This window comes from Poeciliopsis prolifica, unplaced genomic scaffold (assembly GCF_027474105.1).
Source record: "Poeciliopsis prolifica strain line A6 unplaced genomic scaffold, Auburn_PproV2 SCAFFOLD012, whole genome shotgun sequence".
Lineage (NCBI taxonomy): Eukaryota > Metazoa > Chordata > Actinopteri > Cyprinodontiformes > Poeciliidae > Poeciliopsis > Poeciliopsis prolifica.
The window spans coordinates 5,541,669-5,558,714 of NW_026562387.1; the positions used below are offsets into that span (position 1 = coordinate 5,541,669).

The following is a 17,046-nucleotide window of genomic DNA, read 5'->3' on the forward strand; positions in this document are numbered from 1 at the left end:
GGAAAAAGTAGATTGGTAGCAAATATTTAAAAAAAATTTAAAGACCAATTACATAAAGTCTGGCTCAAATATGTGATGCTGTTATATTTAGTGTAAAGTGAAAAACTGATTATATACCAAACGGTTTCACCCATCAGAAATCTTCTTCCCGTTCAATAAGTTTACTGTTGATATCCTGTAAGCCAGGGTAGCAGATAATTAAAAAAAAAAAAGCCAAAGGGGAACCTATCTTGTGTTATGCAACTTGAGAAAGCAGAGAGGTGTTAAACACACTGACACTGTTTATTTTATTGGGAGTGGTTCTATGGTTATAGAGGAGAGCTTGGACTTTGAAATGTCACCGCGATTGAACCGCAACGTCACTGTTGCCACAATAAACGAACACCCTAAACACGCACCATCAAGGTTTTCACTACAGCTAAAAAAAAAAAGTAGATTGCCTTGTCACATAGGAAATTTAGATTAGATTAGTGACTTTAAGGAGTCTACTGTTATCATTTTATAAAGTGGCTGTTAGGCTGCAGAGTCTCTTAACTATTTATGAGCTTGAGGAGAAACTATAAATAGGACAGTTTTCCTAATAAAATGAACAAAAATATAGTTTAATCAGACTCAATATGTTATCACCGCACTGATAGATGGTTGACCCATCAGCATGGCAAAGTTTATTTACCTTAATTTCCCTAAAAATAACGACTTAACAGTTAGTGAAAAAAAAAGACTTGGAAATTTTACTTTGAAAGAAAAAAATTGACGTATTATTAAAACAAATAAAGGAATCTGTGTCATGATGTAAGACAATGAACCAATGCTGCCCTCTAGTGGACTGACGTCTTACAGTGAGACGCTGTTGTTTCCTTTAATCAGAACATTTTAGCAGCAACGGCATTTCCATTGTTTCACATCACTGCCTCAGGCAAACGTTTCCACATACTCAACATGTCGTTTGACCAAAGATGCAACGCTTTAATCCGAATGCATTGGTTTCCTGGCTCTGACCAAACCAAAGCAAGGCCCGAGACGATTCAGAACCCCGATTCGTCTGGTCCGTCCTGCTGTCTGAGCCCAGCCGCCTGCAGCCGTCCTCTCACAGCTCATCCCCAGCTGCACTCTCAGCTGCTCATGTCAGCAGCGCATCAGAGCCGCATGCTGCCAGAAGCACAATTCTCAGAATCAAAGCCAAGGCTACTTCTTTTTAGGGTTTTTTTTTTGTTTGTTCTTTTTTTTTTGGTCATCCAGGAAAAAAGAATAAATAAATAAGCATTCAGTAGTTTAGTACAGGAAGTAAAGACATCCTGGTTTTTGAAAATGCATTTCAAGTCTTGCTGTGATCAGCTGATGTCTTTAAATGAAACCACTGAGACTGCTGGTGCAGGTGGCATGCATCACTCATTTATTCTTTATTCTGCTCATGTTGCATGGAGGACAAAGAACTACCAAGCTACGACTCAACTACAGGCACGCATAGAAGCCTGGGCAGCGGCTTCATTCTTCATTCTTCCTCGTGCGATTTCTGGGGGGCAAAAAAACGACAGAAGACGTCACCTTTTTGCAAAACGATTCAGAGCAGCAAATGTTGAAACTTTTGACGCGTTCGCCTCCGCACCTTAGCTCCGGGGTCTCGGCTCTTCGCTCGCAGCTTGTTGACTTGGGACTCCGCGATGTCGGCCCTCTCCTCCGCCTCCTCCAGCTCGTGCTGCAGCTTGCGCAGCTTGCTCAGGCTCACGTTGGACTGCTCCTCCTGGAAAAGAAATCCGGACCGGCACGGTTTTAGCACGGCGGCGCCACTGACAACCAGGGCAACCAAACCGAGTGTGTTCCAGCTCACGGCCTCCTCTGCAGTCCGCTTGTAGGATTTGACTTTCATCTGAAGTTTATCCACCAGGTCCTGCAGACGGGCCAGGTTCTTCTTGTCCTCCTCCGTCTGTTCAGTGAGCAGATTGTGTTGCTTACTGAGCATGAACGCAAAATCGGACCATTTTTGGTCTAATTTCTAGTGCAAATATCCTAGTGCACTTTAAGTACGACAAAAAACAGACTTACGAGTAACTTTTCAGCAAGATATGGGCGCTTGATTTAAGTCATTAATTATTCAATGTTGATGAAGAAGTTCTGGTTCCACTGGCAGATTATTTCACTTATAACAAGACATTTTTCCCACGTTACAAGTGAAATAATTTACCAGTGGAATCAGGAATTTTTGTCATCGATATTGAGGAATTATTGACTCCCATGTCTTTCTGAAAAGCTTCTTGTAAGTTGGTTTTGTCTTGGTTAAAGCGTGCTGTTTGTGGTGGAAGCTAGGTCATGCAGGCGGGGTTGACCTGGTAGGTGAGCTCCTTGATGCGTCTCTCGTACTTGCGGACCCCCTTGATGGAGTCACTGCTTTTTCTCTGTTCCATGTCGATCTCATTTTCCAGCTCTCTGACCTTGAAATGAAGGCGGGGAGTGGGGAAAAAAACAAACAAAAAAAGAGGTTGTGTTTATAGGTGTGAAAGGTACTGTAATTTCCAGCAGCACTGTGGCGGATGGGGACGGTTTACCCTGGCCTCCAGCTTCTGGATCTGCTTCTTCCCGCCCTTCATCGCTATTTGCTCCGCTTCGTCCAGGCGGTGCTGCAGGTCCTTGATGGTTTGCTCCATGTTTTTCTTCATGCGCTCCAAGTGGGCACAGGTGTCCTGCTCCTTCTTCAGCTCCTCCGCCATCATGGCTGCATCGGTGATGGCCTTCTTGGCCTTCTCTTCGGCGTTCCTGCACTCCTGCACGGCCTCCTCCACCTCGTTCTGAATCTGGGTGACGTCTCCCTCCAGCTTCTTCTTCTGGTTCAGCAGGCTGGTGTTCTGGGAGATCAGGACAGAACGTCAGGTCGCCAGTAGCACGTCTTGACTGATTGGTAACATAAAAATCATTAAAACAGATTGAAACTGAGCATTTCTAAAAAAAGAAAAAAGAAACCATTGCATAAAGGCAGGTAGTAGGGCTGCACGATAATGGAAAATCTTGCATTAGACACAAAAGATTGTGTCTAATGTGAGACAGCAAATATTGCAACAGCCTGAAAACTCCTACACTGTCCCACCCTAAAGGAGAAGCGTCCTTTGTGCCAACATGGGCACAGACCAGACATTTGCTAGCTGGTGTACCTGAGAGTGCAGTAGCTGAACCCTCTCGCTGACGTCCAGCAGTTCCTGCTCCGCCAGCTTGCGACCTCTCTCAGTTTGTTCCACCAGAGACCTCAGCTCGTCGAGCTCCGCCTGCAGCAGGCTGTTGCGTCTCTCCACGATCGCGATGTTCTCCTTCAGATCGTCATTGGAACGGAGCGCATCGTCCAGCTGCAGCTGTGAGTCCTGTTATGAAAAATGATGCGTAGGTCCAGTTTAACTTTCATCGACAAGTGATGAGCCCAGAATGGAAAATGGAAGCGTCTGTGATGTCGGGTCTCTAACCTTTAGGTGGGCATGGACTCCTTTGAGCTGCTTCTGAGCCTCTGCCGCCTGCCTGTTGGCTTGGCTCAGCTGGATCTCCATCTCGTTCAGATCCCCTTCCATCTTTTTCTTCAACCTGAGAGCCTCGTTCCTGCTGCGAGTCTCCGCCTCCAGGGAGCCCTGCAGGGTGTCCACCGTCCTCTGCTGGTTTCTCTTGGCCTGCTCCATCTCCTCGTCCTTCTCGGCCAGCTTGCGCTCAATGTCCGCCTTCACCTGATTGAACTCCAGCTGGGTTCGCAGGATCTTGCCCTCCTCGTGCTCAAGAGAAGCCTGGCGCCAAAAAAACAGAAAGCGGCTGGGTTTCCCTCAAAGCATCAAAGGTTACAAAGGTAAGTGCAAAATCTATTAGACGTTTTAGTCACCTCTGCTTCTTCCAGAGCCGTTTGTATCTCGGCTTTCTCCTGCTCCAGCTGCTTGCGGATCTTCTCCAGCTCATGGATACTCTTTCCTCCCTCACCAAGTTGCTCAGTCAGGTCAGAAATTTCCTCTGTTTTAGACAGAATTATTCAGTTTTCTTTCGTTCAACCGTATCATGTGCATTGTGAAACTTGAATACTGAATTCTACTTACCTTGAAGGTTCTTGTTTTCACGTTTCATGGTCTCCAGATGATCCAGAGATTCTTCGTAGGAGTTCTTGAGCTTGAACAGCTCGGTGCTGAGGGAACGCGCCTCTTTCTGAGAACTTTCCAGCTCCGACTGAGACTCCTCGTACTTCTGCTTCCACTCAGCGAGGACCTGCGAGAATTACACGTGACAAATTTTCTCAACAAGCCTTCCTTTTCCCCCCCCCAAAAGGACTCTGCGTCCCTGCAACGTGTCATCACCTTGTCAAAGTTTCTTTGCTTTTTGTCCAAAGCTGCAGCAGCCGCATTCGATCTCTCCACATCCACCATGAGATCCTCGATTTCCCCTTGAAGCCTGTGTTTGGTTTTCTCCAGGGAGGAGCATTTAGCGTTTGCAGCTTCCACAGCTTCCTCAGCCTCCTGCAAGCGTTGAGCTAGCTTTTTCCTGAAAGGCAAAAACATAATAAAGCGAATACAGCGCAGGCAAAACAAAAGTGAAGGTAATTGTTCTGAAGTCCTTACTTTGCTTCTTCCAGCTCCTCGGTTCTTTGGATGGCATCGGTTTCGTACTTGGTTCTCCACTGAGCCACCTCAGAGTTGGCCTTGGACAAGCTGCGCTGGAACTCGGCTTTGGCTTCCTGCTCCTCCTCAAACTGCTCTCTCAACAGATCGCAGTCATGGCGAGCAGACTGCACCGCATGGGCAAGTGCATTCTTGGCCTTTGAGAAGTTGGAATAAAATCAAGTCGTCTGCCCAGTAGAGACTTTTTTTTTTTTTTTTTTTAGTAAAAGCAGAATTTCTTGAAACCGTAGCTTACCTTCACCTCCTCCTCCAGCTGTCTCTTGAGGTCTTCTACCTGCTGCGTGTAGGACAGCTTCCCTCGGGTCAGCTGCGAGACCAAAGAGTCCTTTTCCTCCATCTGCCGCAGAAGCTCCCCTGTAAAACAAAGGCTCAGTCCACAGATTGTCCTGTGGATTTTCATAAAAGCCTAGCGATTTTATTTCAGCATGACTGTATTTTGTTACCATTTTCAGTTTGTAGCTTTGCTTTTTGCATGGTCAAATCACTCATGGAACGCTGGGCCTCCTCTGATTTTGTCCTGTATTCAGACACCTGGTCCTCCAGGGTGCGGCACATTTTCTCCAGGTTGGTCTGAAAGAAAAGATCAACAAGGTGTCAAATTGATCACATTTGAAGGAAACTGGCAACTGATTAATTTCCATGTTTACTAGGATGTAACAAGATCTCATCTTACAAGATGTTGAGGTATTGAAACATCACAATACTTCTTGAGGAGGAGACCGTTATCTTGCGGTGTTTTACCTGATGCAAAACTACACTGTTAAACTTCTGACTCATGTAACTGTTAAAAACAGTGCGAAGGAGCACAAACATCTAATTTAATAAAGATGTATAGAAATATTGTGTTGCAGTGTGTGCATGCACAATGTGGGACGTTTAGGCCCATTTCTTCAGTGTTTGCTGGACCAATGTCTTTTCTAAAGACTTTCTAAATCACCAACACTGAAGTTGAGGTTTTCCTATCGCTTTTATGCACACATGTGCAAGTTTATTTTATTACAAACGAATGAAATACGTGTTTGTGAGGGTGAACAACTATTCTACAAAGGATGTAAGCAATCTTGTGTGTCTTACTTTCACTTTGGCGATTTGCTCCATGTTGGAGACCACATCGTCCAGCTCCAGCTTGAGCTCGCTCTTCTCCTTCTCCAGCTTCTGCTTGACCCTCTGCAGGTTGTCGATCTGCTCTCCCAGGTCGGCCACACTGTCCGCGTTCTTCTTCCTCAGCGTAGCCGAGGTGGCTTCGTGCTGCAGGGTGGCCTCTTCCAGGTCTCTGCGCATCTTCTGAAACTCGGCCTCCCTCTTCTTGTTCAGCTCGATCTGGGCAGCGGTGGCTCCTCCGGCCTCCTCCAGCCTCTCGCTGATTTCCTCCAGCTCCCTGGCCAAGTCGGCCCTTTGCTTCTCCACCTTGGCCCGCGCAGCCCTTTCGGCCTCCAGCTCCTCCTCGAGCTCTTCGATTCGGGCCTTGATGGAAGTCGCCGACATTGTTAGAGGCGCGGCTGATAAAGAGAAGATGAAGCGTGAGATCTCTGCAGACGCGCTTACCTGCAACTCCTTCAGTTTTTTCTGGAGCTGAGCACCCATCGCCTGCTCGTCCTCAATTTTACCGAGCTGCTGGCTGATTTCAAAGTCCTTCCTGCAATCAGAAACGGAAACATTTTATTTTAGAAAGCTGCCATAAAAATCACAAAATCTGCTGATTTGTACATTTTACTTTTTAAGCTTCTCCTCCAGCTGCTGTTTGTCGTTCTCCAGATCCATCACATTTTCTTGGGTCAACTTCAAGTCCCCCTCTAGCTTCCTCTTGGCTCTTTCCAGATCCATTCTTATTTTCTTCTCTTGCTCCAGTGACCCTTCAAGCTGACGCATCATTCCAAACAATTAGCTCACCACTTTGTTTCCAGTCCACCTCAGGTACTTTTCTTTTAATGCGAGCACTCACGTCATCGACTTGCTGTTCCAGCTTCACTTTGGCCTTGGTCAGGGAGTTGACTTTGTCCTCCTCACTCTGCAGGTCATCCAGCGTCTGCTGATGAGCCTCCTGAAGAGCTTTCTTTTCTTTGGTCAGCTTGGCAATGATTTCATCCAACGCCGCCATCTCTTCTGTCAGGTTTTTCACCTTACGGGAAGCACACGGCATGCTAGCATGAAGACGGGAATTACTCCCAAAGCCAAGAATTACAGACCAGACAGTTAACATGACGTATACCTTGTTCTCAGTGGCGTGCTTTTCCTTTTCCACTTTAGCCAAAGTCAGCTCCAGATCGTCAATGTCTTTCTTGAGCTCTGAACATTCGTCCTCGAGCTTCCTCTTTTTGGCAGTCAGCTCTGCATTCATTTCCTCCTCATCCTCCAGCCTCTCTGTCAGCTCTTTCGCTTTGGCCTCCAGTTGGATTTTGCTCTTGATCAAACCTTCGCAACGCTCCTCGGCATCTGCAAGATTGTCTTGCTCCTACACAGAGGAAATTAAGCTTGTATTATATTCCACAGTGGCTCTATGCAACTGTCAAAAAGTAAGATAAGGTATTCATCCTACAGATTGAAATTGGAGCTGTAAATCATTCTTCTCTTGGAGAAGGGTGACCATCTTTTCCTCAAGCTCCTTCTTGCGGGCTTCGGATTTGGCGTAGGCCTCTTTGAGCTTGGTAAACTCCTCTTTCATGTTGGCCATTTCCTTTTCGGTCTCAGCCGATTTAAGCAAAGGCTTGATCTTGAAGAACATCTTCATCCAGGGCCAATTCTTCACACCCATGAAGGCACGGATGTTCCACTGGATTACCAGCAAGGAGTCCCTGTGGAGAATATCAGGATGTTTGAGTTTTTTTTGTCAGAATTATGTTGTTGTTGTTGTTTTTTTGCGGTAAAAATAAGCAGTGGACTCCAACCTGCGCTCAACAATTTTCTGGAACTCAATTCTGGCAAGCAATCCTCTGGATCTTGCCTGAATCCCAGTGATGATGAGAGCGAGACGGTCATCTCTCATCTCTTCCAGTACACCCAGCAGGCCAGCTTTGAAGAACACCTGATAGTGACAGATTATTTCTTTTTTTTTTTTTGTCAAAGGACAGGAAATGTTTTTCTCAATCGGTTCTTAATGGTTTTTAATGTACAGAACCAACCTTTGTGTGTCCCAGCTTGTACTGCTCATGATCGATGTCCAAAGACCCCAAAAGTTTCTCAGCTGCTTTTTTATTGTCAATGAACTGCCCTTCAGGGATGGCATTCGGGTTCAAGATGCGATATCTGAAACGATGCAACAAGTAAATATGAAAATCTCTAAATAAAACTGTGAGCTCCAAAAGCCTAAAGTTCTCAGGGTTATTGGCATATTTGTCTTATTAAAGACATGGTCTAGTGACATATACTGCATGTTTGTTGAAATGTAGTTTAGGTTACTTCTGTTGTAGTGCCACATTGGTTTTTTTTTCTTTTCCCAACCTAAATAATGCCCCTCAAGCATTCGGCATGCTGAGGTGAGTAAAACTGTGTGTGTAAATTAGGTGCCACGCTTTGGAACATCATTTATACCCAATTGGAAAGGATATTGCAAATAACATGAGAAGATCATGTTTTTTCTTGCCTTTGCTTGAAATCGCCGTACTGAATCCTGTTAGGGAATCCCTTTCTGCAGATTCTGATTCCTTCCAGCACACCGTTGCAGCGCAGCTGGTGCATGACCAGAGGGTTCTCCATAGCCCCGGGAGTCTTCGTCTCATTGGGGATGATGCAACGAACAAAATGAGGGTGAGTTGACCTCAGGTTGGTCATTAGTTTGTTCAGATTTTCCTGTTAATGCAAGTACAGCATCAATAAGATATTGGAGGCTGTATATCCAGCTTTAGAAATGCCTAAAGCATGATGTTCACTCTACCCTGTGCAAAGCAGACACAGTCTGGAAGGAAGAACCTTTCTTCTTTCCTCCCTTCCCCCCTTTGCCTCCTGCATCCTGGGCTGTATGAAAATTATAGAAGTTTAAAATGGGAGTAAAGTGGGAGTAATAATCAGTAAGGTGACAGAGACCTCACCTGAATCAGAGCCAGCATACCCAGCAAATAGCATACATAGTAACTTCAGGTTAGACTTTTGGTAGAGTCCAACCACAGTCTCATTCAGTGGATCTTTATTCTTTTCCAGCCAGTTGGTGATGTTGTAATCAACCGTACCAGCGTAGTGAACCAAAGAGAAATGGGCTTCTGGTTTCCCTTTAACGACTCTGGGCTTTTGGAAGTTGGGGCTTTTACCCAGATGGTTGTCATATAGTTTGGCCTTAAATGTCGCGTCGCTGGCTTTTGGGAACATACACTCCTCTTCAAGGATAGACATGATGCCCATCGGCTGTTAGGGTAAATGCGTGAAAGTTTAAACATCAAACACTCTGCAAGTTTAAAGTCCCTTAATGTCTATGTACAGGAAAGAAATGACAGCATGAAAGTGAGTTCAGAGGATTTCCCTTTTCCAGGTGGTGTTGGCGACATCTGATCTGAGGATTCAAAGACTAAATCCTCAGATGGCGCCTTTAATGCTCTCAGACTGGATGATGTACTGACCTTTTCAATGAGTTCAATGCAGGCTGCCAAGTCCATACCAAAGTCAATGAACTCCCACACAATCCCCTCTTTCTTGTACTCCTCTTGCTCCAACACAAACATGTGGTGGTTGAAAAACTGCTGCAGCTTCTCATTGGTGTAGTTGATGCACAGCTGCTCAAAGGTGTTGTACTAGAAGCCATTAGCAAACGCAGAGTGAGATCTTTTCTGCTACAGATCGGACGCCCGTAAAAGCACAAACTCTCACATCAAAGATCTCAAATCCAGCGATGTCCAACACCCCGATGAAGTACTGCCGAGGTTGTTTGGTGTCGAGGGACTGGTTGATTCTCACCACCATCCACAGGAACATTTTTTCATACACCGACTTTCCCAGAGCACCGATAGAGTAGTACACCTAAAAACGGGATGTACGCAATCTGATTTAAACTTGATATTTATCAATTCTGCTGATACACACAAAATGTAGATGCTTTCTGGTTACCTGCTGCACACTTTGGCCCTTGGTGACCCACTCGTTGCCGACTTTAACTCTCGGGTGACAGAGACCCTTGATGAGGTCAGCAGAGTTCAGGCCCATAAGATATGCCACTTTGTCCACATCTAAAACCGGTTATTGTGTCAGATTATTGCTATCATTACAATCTACGGGATCAGAGATTTCTGTAGTTACGATGACGTCAGCGCGTACAAACAGTCGGTTTCACTGCCTACCCTCGGTGCCATCAGGCTCCGCTTGCTCTTCCCTCTGCTTCTGCTTGAACTTCATATTTCCATAATGCATAATAGCTCCAGTCAACTTGTAGATGCCATTCTTTTCCTCTTGGGTGAATCCCAGGACATCAAAGGCTTCCTTTCACCAGATCAAAATTCACATGATTTAGTTTGGAAACTGTGTGCAGGGGGATTTCAGCGAGCAGACTGCATTTACTGACATCCGTCGCAATTAGCTCATCTGCGTCGTTGATGGAGGCCACGGTCGTTTCTCCTTGGGAGATGTACGCATAGTCATAGGGGTTGTTGGTGATCAACAACATTTCTGTTGAAGGAATGAAAAGGTTCACTAATAAAGGTTGAGGTGTTTTAATAGACTTGTATGGTCTGTTTGCTGTGCGCTCACCCAACAGCTCCGGCTTCCTTTGGGACAGAATCTGATAGAAGATGTGATAGTCTCTCTCAGCTTTGAGCTGATAAGTGACGCGAGATTTTTCCAACAGATCTGGAAAAAAACAGAAAAAAATGTAGTGATTATATACAGGGTGTCAACAAGACGTCAAGCTAAACAGTAGCTTTGTATTCTTGTGAACGTAAAGCCTTGGAAAAACAGACTGAAGCCAGTTGTTAACTTTCACAAAAGTGATGTGGTTTCACTGGAAAATTGTTCAATAAAGGGTGGAAATAGTTGGACAGCTTTTATCAAAGCAGACTCACATGTCTCAATGTCAGCTGAGGCCAATTTTCCACTCACCCCAAAGTGAATTCGAATGAATTTACCCTGTAAAATGTAGTTCAGTTCAAAGAATTAGTGAAAAAAACAATAACACGCGCACACAAGTCACCATACTCTGTCATTTCTTCAGCTTGATGTTTAATTCTGTAGGCTCTCCAAAGGCAACAACAAAAAGTAGGTAGTGATAAATGTTCCTACAAATCGGGAAGAGTTGTCATTTCGGATGGTCTTGGCATTTCCAAAGGCCTCCAGAGCAGGATTGGCCTGGATGATTTGATCTTCCAGGGTTCCCTGTGTGGAAGCACGAGGCTTAATCACTGCAGCCGTAGATTTTAGTTTATTATTCTATATAACATTGAAACAATAATATTCACCTTCTTCTCCTGACTTGGATCTTTCTTTCCAGAGACGGCCGCGATGCTGGCAAAGTACTGGATGACTCTTTTGGTGTTCACAGTCTTTCCTGCACCAGATTCTCCTCTGGGCAGAGAAAACATATAGTATTTATGATAAAGATGATGCAAAGATGGAAGAAATCAGCTTGAAAATATAATCAAAACAGCTGTGAGTGTCATACATAACTTACGTGATGAGGATCGACTGGTTTTCTCTGTCTACGACATCAAACAAGATCTGTGTTAGTCCTCTTGTCTTAATATCTGGGTCATTCCTGATATTCTTTTCTAGCCCTGAACTCACCCGACAACATGTACTGATAGGCGTTGTCAGAGATGGAGTAGATGTGAGGAGGAGCTTCACTCCTCTTCTTTCCTCTGTAGGCGTTAACCACCGATTTGTCGTACACCGGCAGCCACTTGTAGGGGTTGACGGTCACGCAGAAGAGTCCTGAGTAGGTCTGATGCCAGAGACGCACAGCAAACGTAGGACTTACTGGGAGCGAACGGTTGAAAAGAAGCAGCTTCTTGAGTTTTGTAGCGGTTGCTCACATAGATCATCCATGCCGCGTAACGCTCTTTGAGGTTGAACAACACCGCAGGCTCGTGGAGGAAGGTGAACATGGCCATGTCTTCGATTTTATCAAACTTTGGCGGGTTCTGGGGGTGGACATCTACCTCCTTCACTGTAACAGTCTGCAGGACATGCATCACAGCAATCATCTCTTTTAGAAATCATTTTAAGATCCACTAAAAGTTGTTTTTTGTTGTTTTTTTTAACCATAAATGTACATTTGCGCCCTACTTACCTTTCCAGTTTCAGTTTCAACTGTGACTTTGTCCCCATCTCTGCTGGTGACTGTCGCCTTGACGTACTCCACTTCGGGATCGGGCACAAAGCAGGACCTCTTCATATCAAAAGGTCGCGTTTGGGCCTCCAGTCGCTCCTTGTCGGATTTTCTCAGGAAGGACGCTGCTGGCCCAAACTCGGCCATTAAGGCGTCGCCTGACATCTTGAAAGCTGTGAAGTTGGGGTTTGATTTCAACAGATTTAGGCGGAGGACTGCTTTTACTCTCAGAAGAATCCGAAGAAGCCCCAAACCTAAATAAAACTGAACAGCTGACTTGTTAAAAGCAAGCTGAAAATTGACCAAAAAAAAAAAAAAAACTCCAGAAAGAGTTGTCAACTACAATCTTTATTATTTTTTTGTAAAATTTTATAAAGATGTGATGACTATTTTCCTGAACTGTTTTGTTTTTTATTAAAAAAAGGACAGAAAATGAGACTAATAAATATTACCATTTCAAAAGGGAATAAAGTTATAAATAATAAAGTTGTGGTAAAAGATGGTGATAACTACAGCATGATGATATCACAACCTTCTATAAATTCCTAAATACAAGCTGCAAAGAAATTAAATGCAAATTTCAAATACAACCAGCCTCAAAATGCTAATTGTTTGGTTGACTGACTTATCAGCTGATTGGTTACCTAATCGGTTCATCATTTACTTACTGTGATCAACATTGCTCCCCATGATTATTGGCCTCATTGCATCAGCAAGTCACACTTGCTGATTTGTTTCATTTCATGTGTTCAGTGTTAATTTGATTTTTGATTTGATTTTCTTTTCTCTTGATCTTCAATTCTCCTGTTGTTTCTTTAGCAGCGCTATTTGCTTATCGTTGGTTGTTAATATTAGTAGCGCTGCTTTTATTGCTTTTTCCGTGTTTGCGGCTAAAACAAAACTGCATTATTATTGTTATGTGTGAAATATAGACTGCTACGCCAAACACAAGAAAGGTAAATTACCCTAAAGTCATTTCTTTTCTACTGGGGAACCCTTTAACGCTCTTTACCTGTTTGATCCTCCTCTTCTCTTCAGCTGACTTGTTCTGCTGGCCGAGTCTTTAAAAGGTGAAAGGTTACGTGAGATTTGGAGTCACTGATCAGTGATGAAATGATGGCATACTGACCGGCAGGTGTGCTGTTTCCGTCCTTGCTGCTGCTGCTGCTTTGGGTCTCCTCTTTTTATACATCCAGGAGGCAGTGCTCTGCTGAGGCAGTGCTCTGCTGAACCAGCCCACACCCCCTTCACCCCCACCCCTACAAGGACAGAGCAAGAGCACAAAAGGAAACATCTGCATTTAGAAATAAAAGGTGTGGACAGTCATAGCTGCCGTGTTTCTATTGGTTGTTGCACATGAAGTCTATCAGAAGGTTCTAAATCAGGATCTATTTCGGTCCTGACCTTCTTGAAAGATGGAAGACAGACAAATCACAGAAAAGGTTCCTGTTTCATGGTATTTACGAAACTAATTTTCAAGATTTTTTTTTTGTCTAAAATGTGCGAAATGTTTTTTTTTTTTTTTGTCGTTGCAAATTCTTTTGGATATTAACTCAATTCGCATTTGTTTAGTACTGGGGGGGAAGTGTGCAGAAAAAGCCACGGTGAGATTTTCTTACAGTTTCTTCAAAGTGGAAAAAGAAGCTTTCACCCACACCACAGTGAGACTGAACATCACGCTGTCAAGTGTCCCTATTGTCCGAGGATTCAACTGTCCTGGAGGACAAAGATAACCTTGTGAATACTTTGGCTCGGATTCTTTCTCGGAGGCTTTCCTTTGCCCTCCTCTCGCTGCAATAAAAGGTTGGGTGGGACAGCTGCGTGCTGCCAAAGCTCTCCACACCGTGCTGGAAATAAATACATTCACCTCAGACATCTACCACCTTCCCAGTGAACTCCCTATCATTAGCAGCAGGATCAATGTCACGTTAACAGAAGACATCTTTAAGGCAGGCGTTTATTGAGCCGACCGCCTTAAGACCCCCCTTGAAGAATCATAAGAGTCCCTTTGACACTGAGGATTTCACACCTTGGGAGTTCAGAAACCTCATGGGTCTGGTTAATTGGCTGTCTGCTCCTCGTGTCGCTCTCCTCGGCTCACTGAGGCTCACGTTCTCAGCTGTCTTTTGTCCCTTTCGCCAATTTGGACAGCTAGCTTTTCGAGCCTCTTCAGCGCTTCTCCATGCAGCCCATATGCATTACTTCAAACCAATGCAGAGGCTGAACAACGGCGGCCAATTAAGAGTTGTTTTGCGAATGAGTAATACTGCTCTAGTCCGGCATATTTACAGCCACAGGAGGAAACTTTTAGAAATCGACATGTCTTTTAGGTATTTGTTAGATCTGCCACTGATAGTACGCAGTGAAAGTTTTCAGAAATATGTAAAAAAAAACAAAAAAACAAAACATGTTTTTATAAAAGTTACATGCCGCAGCTTTAATGCCCACATCTCAAGATGGATTTCAACAACCTTTCCATAAAAGTCTGGTGTTCATTTCTATTCGTCCATCTTAACTCCGACGCCCCTAAATAAAGAGCATGGCACAACCTGCTGCATTGGACAAGCAAGGAGAGCATTAATCAGAGAAGCAGCCATTAGATCTATTGAAGCTTTGGAGGAGCTGCAAACATCTATTTAAAAATATGTGACATAAGTACAGTTACCTTATTAAAAGGAGTATTAAACTACAGTATTTTAATGTTGGGGGTTAATGGATTGGCTCAGTTTGCCAAAGGATAATGCGGCTAATTGATTTAATCCCGTTTCAGGGTCTAATTGTCTTAAATAACACCAGAACACTGTGACAGTCCTCTGGGTGTCAGCCAAAGGATTCCTGAGGATGATGCCTTAGAAAAACAACACAGACTCAAAGGCGTTTATGAGACCGTGTTGTCTTTTCTCCTCCTTTCAGCTGCGAGATGAACCGCACGACTTTCACAAAGCCGGTGCAAATGTCAATGGCGCCTCTAGACGGAGAACAAAGGCCGAGTGGCACAGAGTGTCACGGCAGACAAACACGGCTCGCGAGACTGCCTCCCTGTCGTTGTCCTCAACCTTAGTCGTGTTTTTAAAACCAATTTCAACCTACATCCTGGGACGTTCCGCCTCACATCCCCCCCCAGTTACGTTGACACTTTCCAGCCAAGGCCGCCGTAAGAGACGCAGCTGTCGCCGGGGGTCGCCGGCGAACACGCCCCGGGCCCTGACAGCACACTGACCGCGCATCTTGTTGGACCTGCATTGTTTCCTTCCATTTAGCCTTGGGGACAAAGATAAACCTGTGAAATAGTTTCAGGATTCCTTCTGTCCGGCTTAAGTGAACGAAGGCTCCCCGCCGTGTCATTCGTCGTCAACCTTTGTGATTAAAAATAACACCTCCGTGTTTGTTTTGGAAGCTGAAGTTGGTCATGATTTCTTGGTCTGCGTCATAATTTACCACTTAATGAGACACCTTTTTCTTTGAGTGAAAAGGTCGTTTCACTGTTTTCTTCCCTTTTTTCTGGCCCCGGTACAGAGGAGATAAGCGATGGTAAATGTTGAAATTCAGAAGCGTCGACAGTCAACTCAAGGATCAGCAGAGTTATTTCTTCACCATGCAGAGTGTCAGCCTGCCTGGAGGGCGATAATTTGTCTCAGACATGTCTGGAGAATGAATGTTCTCCTCCAAGACCTCTGCACTGTTCAACAAGCCTCTTTCATCACTTGTTAGCCCCCAGACTCTTTGAGACGTCTTTGAACTTCCTGTCTTTCAGACTTATTGTTCCTGACGTGTTCCTCATGCCAGCAGCTGTCTTTCTCAGCCGGGACTTGTACGGCGACCTCTGTTGTCTCTTTAGGGCAGCCATTTGCAGCCTGGCGCTTTGTCTGAACCAGCAGAGGTGTGCATGCTGCGTGTCGGTAGGAATGGTCAGGTAGAGAACAGAGAGAAGGAGCTCATCGACAGAACGGTTTCTCATTTTGTGATTGAAATAGTTCAGATTCTGCGGTGGTAGTCGTTAAATATATCACATCTCGCCGCTTTTCTCCCAGTGCATCTTAAAATATTAAGATGCACTGTCGCCTGTGATGCCACATAATATTGTGCAACTTTTGGTCTTGTTTGTTTGCATTCCCTGCATGACCAGCAGAGTTTTCACTTTACAACAGCGACTTTCTTTTAATGCGTCTTTTCGCATTTTTTAAACACTTTTCTGGATCGCATGACTGAGAGCAGTTCTCCTGTCAACCCGAGCTGTGGATTTCTGCAGCTCCTCCAGTTACCATGGGCCTCTCAATTTGTTTGCCAAACAAATTGAACAACTGGATTTATTTTGAGGATAAATCAAAGCCTGTTTCCTGATTATAGGTGACATCCAAAGGCAATTGCTTGCATGTAAGGGTATCAGAGTAAAATGGGTTAAGCAAATTTAAATATTTCATAATTAAAAATTTGTTCAACGCCTGTGCAATTTCCTTTCGCTTTCTCAACCGATCTATCGCATAAAATCCCCCCAAAAATACATCAATAATCAATATAAATAGTCACCATGAAACAATTGCGGAAAAAATGATGGAACCACTTGTCATGTAGCCATGGGAATTGTCATTTTGTCCCCTCAGCCTTAGCCAGACCACGACGCTGAAGGTGAGGTGGTTGCGTTTTACTGGCGTGTGGCACAGCCCCGCGTCACCGCCACCTCACCCTTGTCCATCTCTTCGCCATGTCTCTGATTTCACACCTCCTGTTCAGACGAGCCGCTCTAACCTTCAGGCTGGAACATACCGCCGCGCGGATCCATTCCCAGCTGTCGTCGCACCGTCTCCGCGGCTGACGTCCTTCTGTCTTCAGAGACAGGCCGGGTCGGATGGCACGAACAAAGCCACCGTCTGCCCACCTGTTGCTGTCTTAAGGGACACAAGGTTGGGGAAAGTAAAAATACTTCCACAAAGCCAAGATGAACAACCTTTTCACAATGAATATTTTATTTTACTGTATAAGACCACATCTGTAGTCCATAAAAAATGTACGGATGTTTAAAAAAAAATAAACATGTTTTGAACTTAATGAAAGAAAAAAAATGTTTGTGTGACTATTGCAAAAAAAAAAATGAATTAATAAAAACTCATTCTTAAATTCAGGGGTGCTGCATTAGGAACGATGTCCCTCGTTGTCTTTAATCAAAGATAACTATTT

The 17,046-nt window shown here is 44.5% G+C and overlaps 1 protein-coding gene across 1 annotated transcript; it reads right to left on the reverse strand.

The window, feature by feature from the left end:
* Positions 1-1,370: 1,370 nt before the first annotated feature.
* LOC129364622 (myosin-6-like) lies at positions 1,371-13,033 on the reverse strand. Its single transcript, XM_055037385.1, has 39 exons — positions 13,001-13,033; positions 12,884-12,932; positions 11,833-12,044; positions 11,576-11,719; positions 11,328-11,484; positions 11,215-11,242; positions 11,003-11,108; positions 10,827-10,919; positions 10,610-10,673; positions 10,299-10,397; positions 10,114-10,217; positions 9,893-10,031; positions 9,663-9,781; positions 9,426-9,575; positions 9,179-9,349; positions 8,657-8,966; positions 8,503-8,582; positions 8,212-8,417; positions 7,751-7,874; positions 7,517-7,653; positions 7,168-7,423; positions 6,841-7,083; positions 6,574-6,750; positions 6,346-6,491; positions 6,177-6,267; positions 5,706-6,095; positions 5,075-5,201; positions 4,867-4,985; positions 4,572-4,768; positions 4,311-4,494; positions 4,056-4,221; positions 3,848-3,972; positions 3,447-3,755; positions 3,144-3,347; positions 2,544-2,840; positions 2,325-2,429; positions 1,829-1,924; positions 1,607-1,741; positions 1,371-1,513 (listed from the first exon to the last, which is right to left on the reverse strand). Exons 3-39 carry the CDS (start codon positions 12,034-12,036, stop codon positions 1,493-1,495), a joined length of 5,823 nt encoding a protein of 1,940 aa, XP_054893360.1. The 5' UTR covers positions 12,037-12,044; positions 12,884-12,932; positions 13,001-13,033; the 3' UTR covers positions 1,371-1,492.
* Between the last annotated feature and the right edge of the window lie 4,013 nt (positions 13,034-17,046).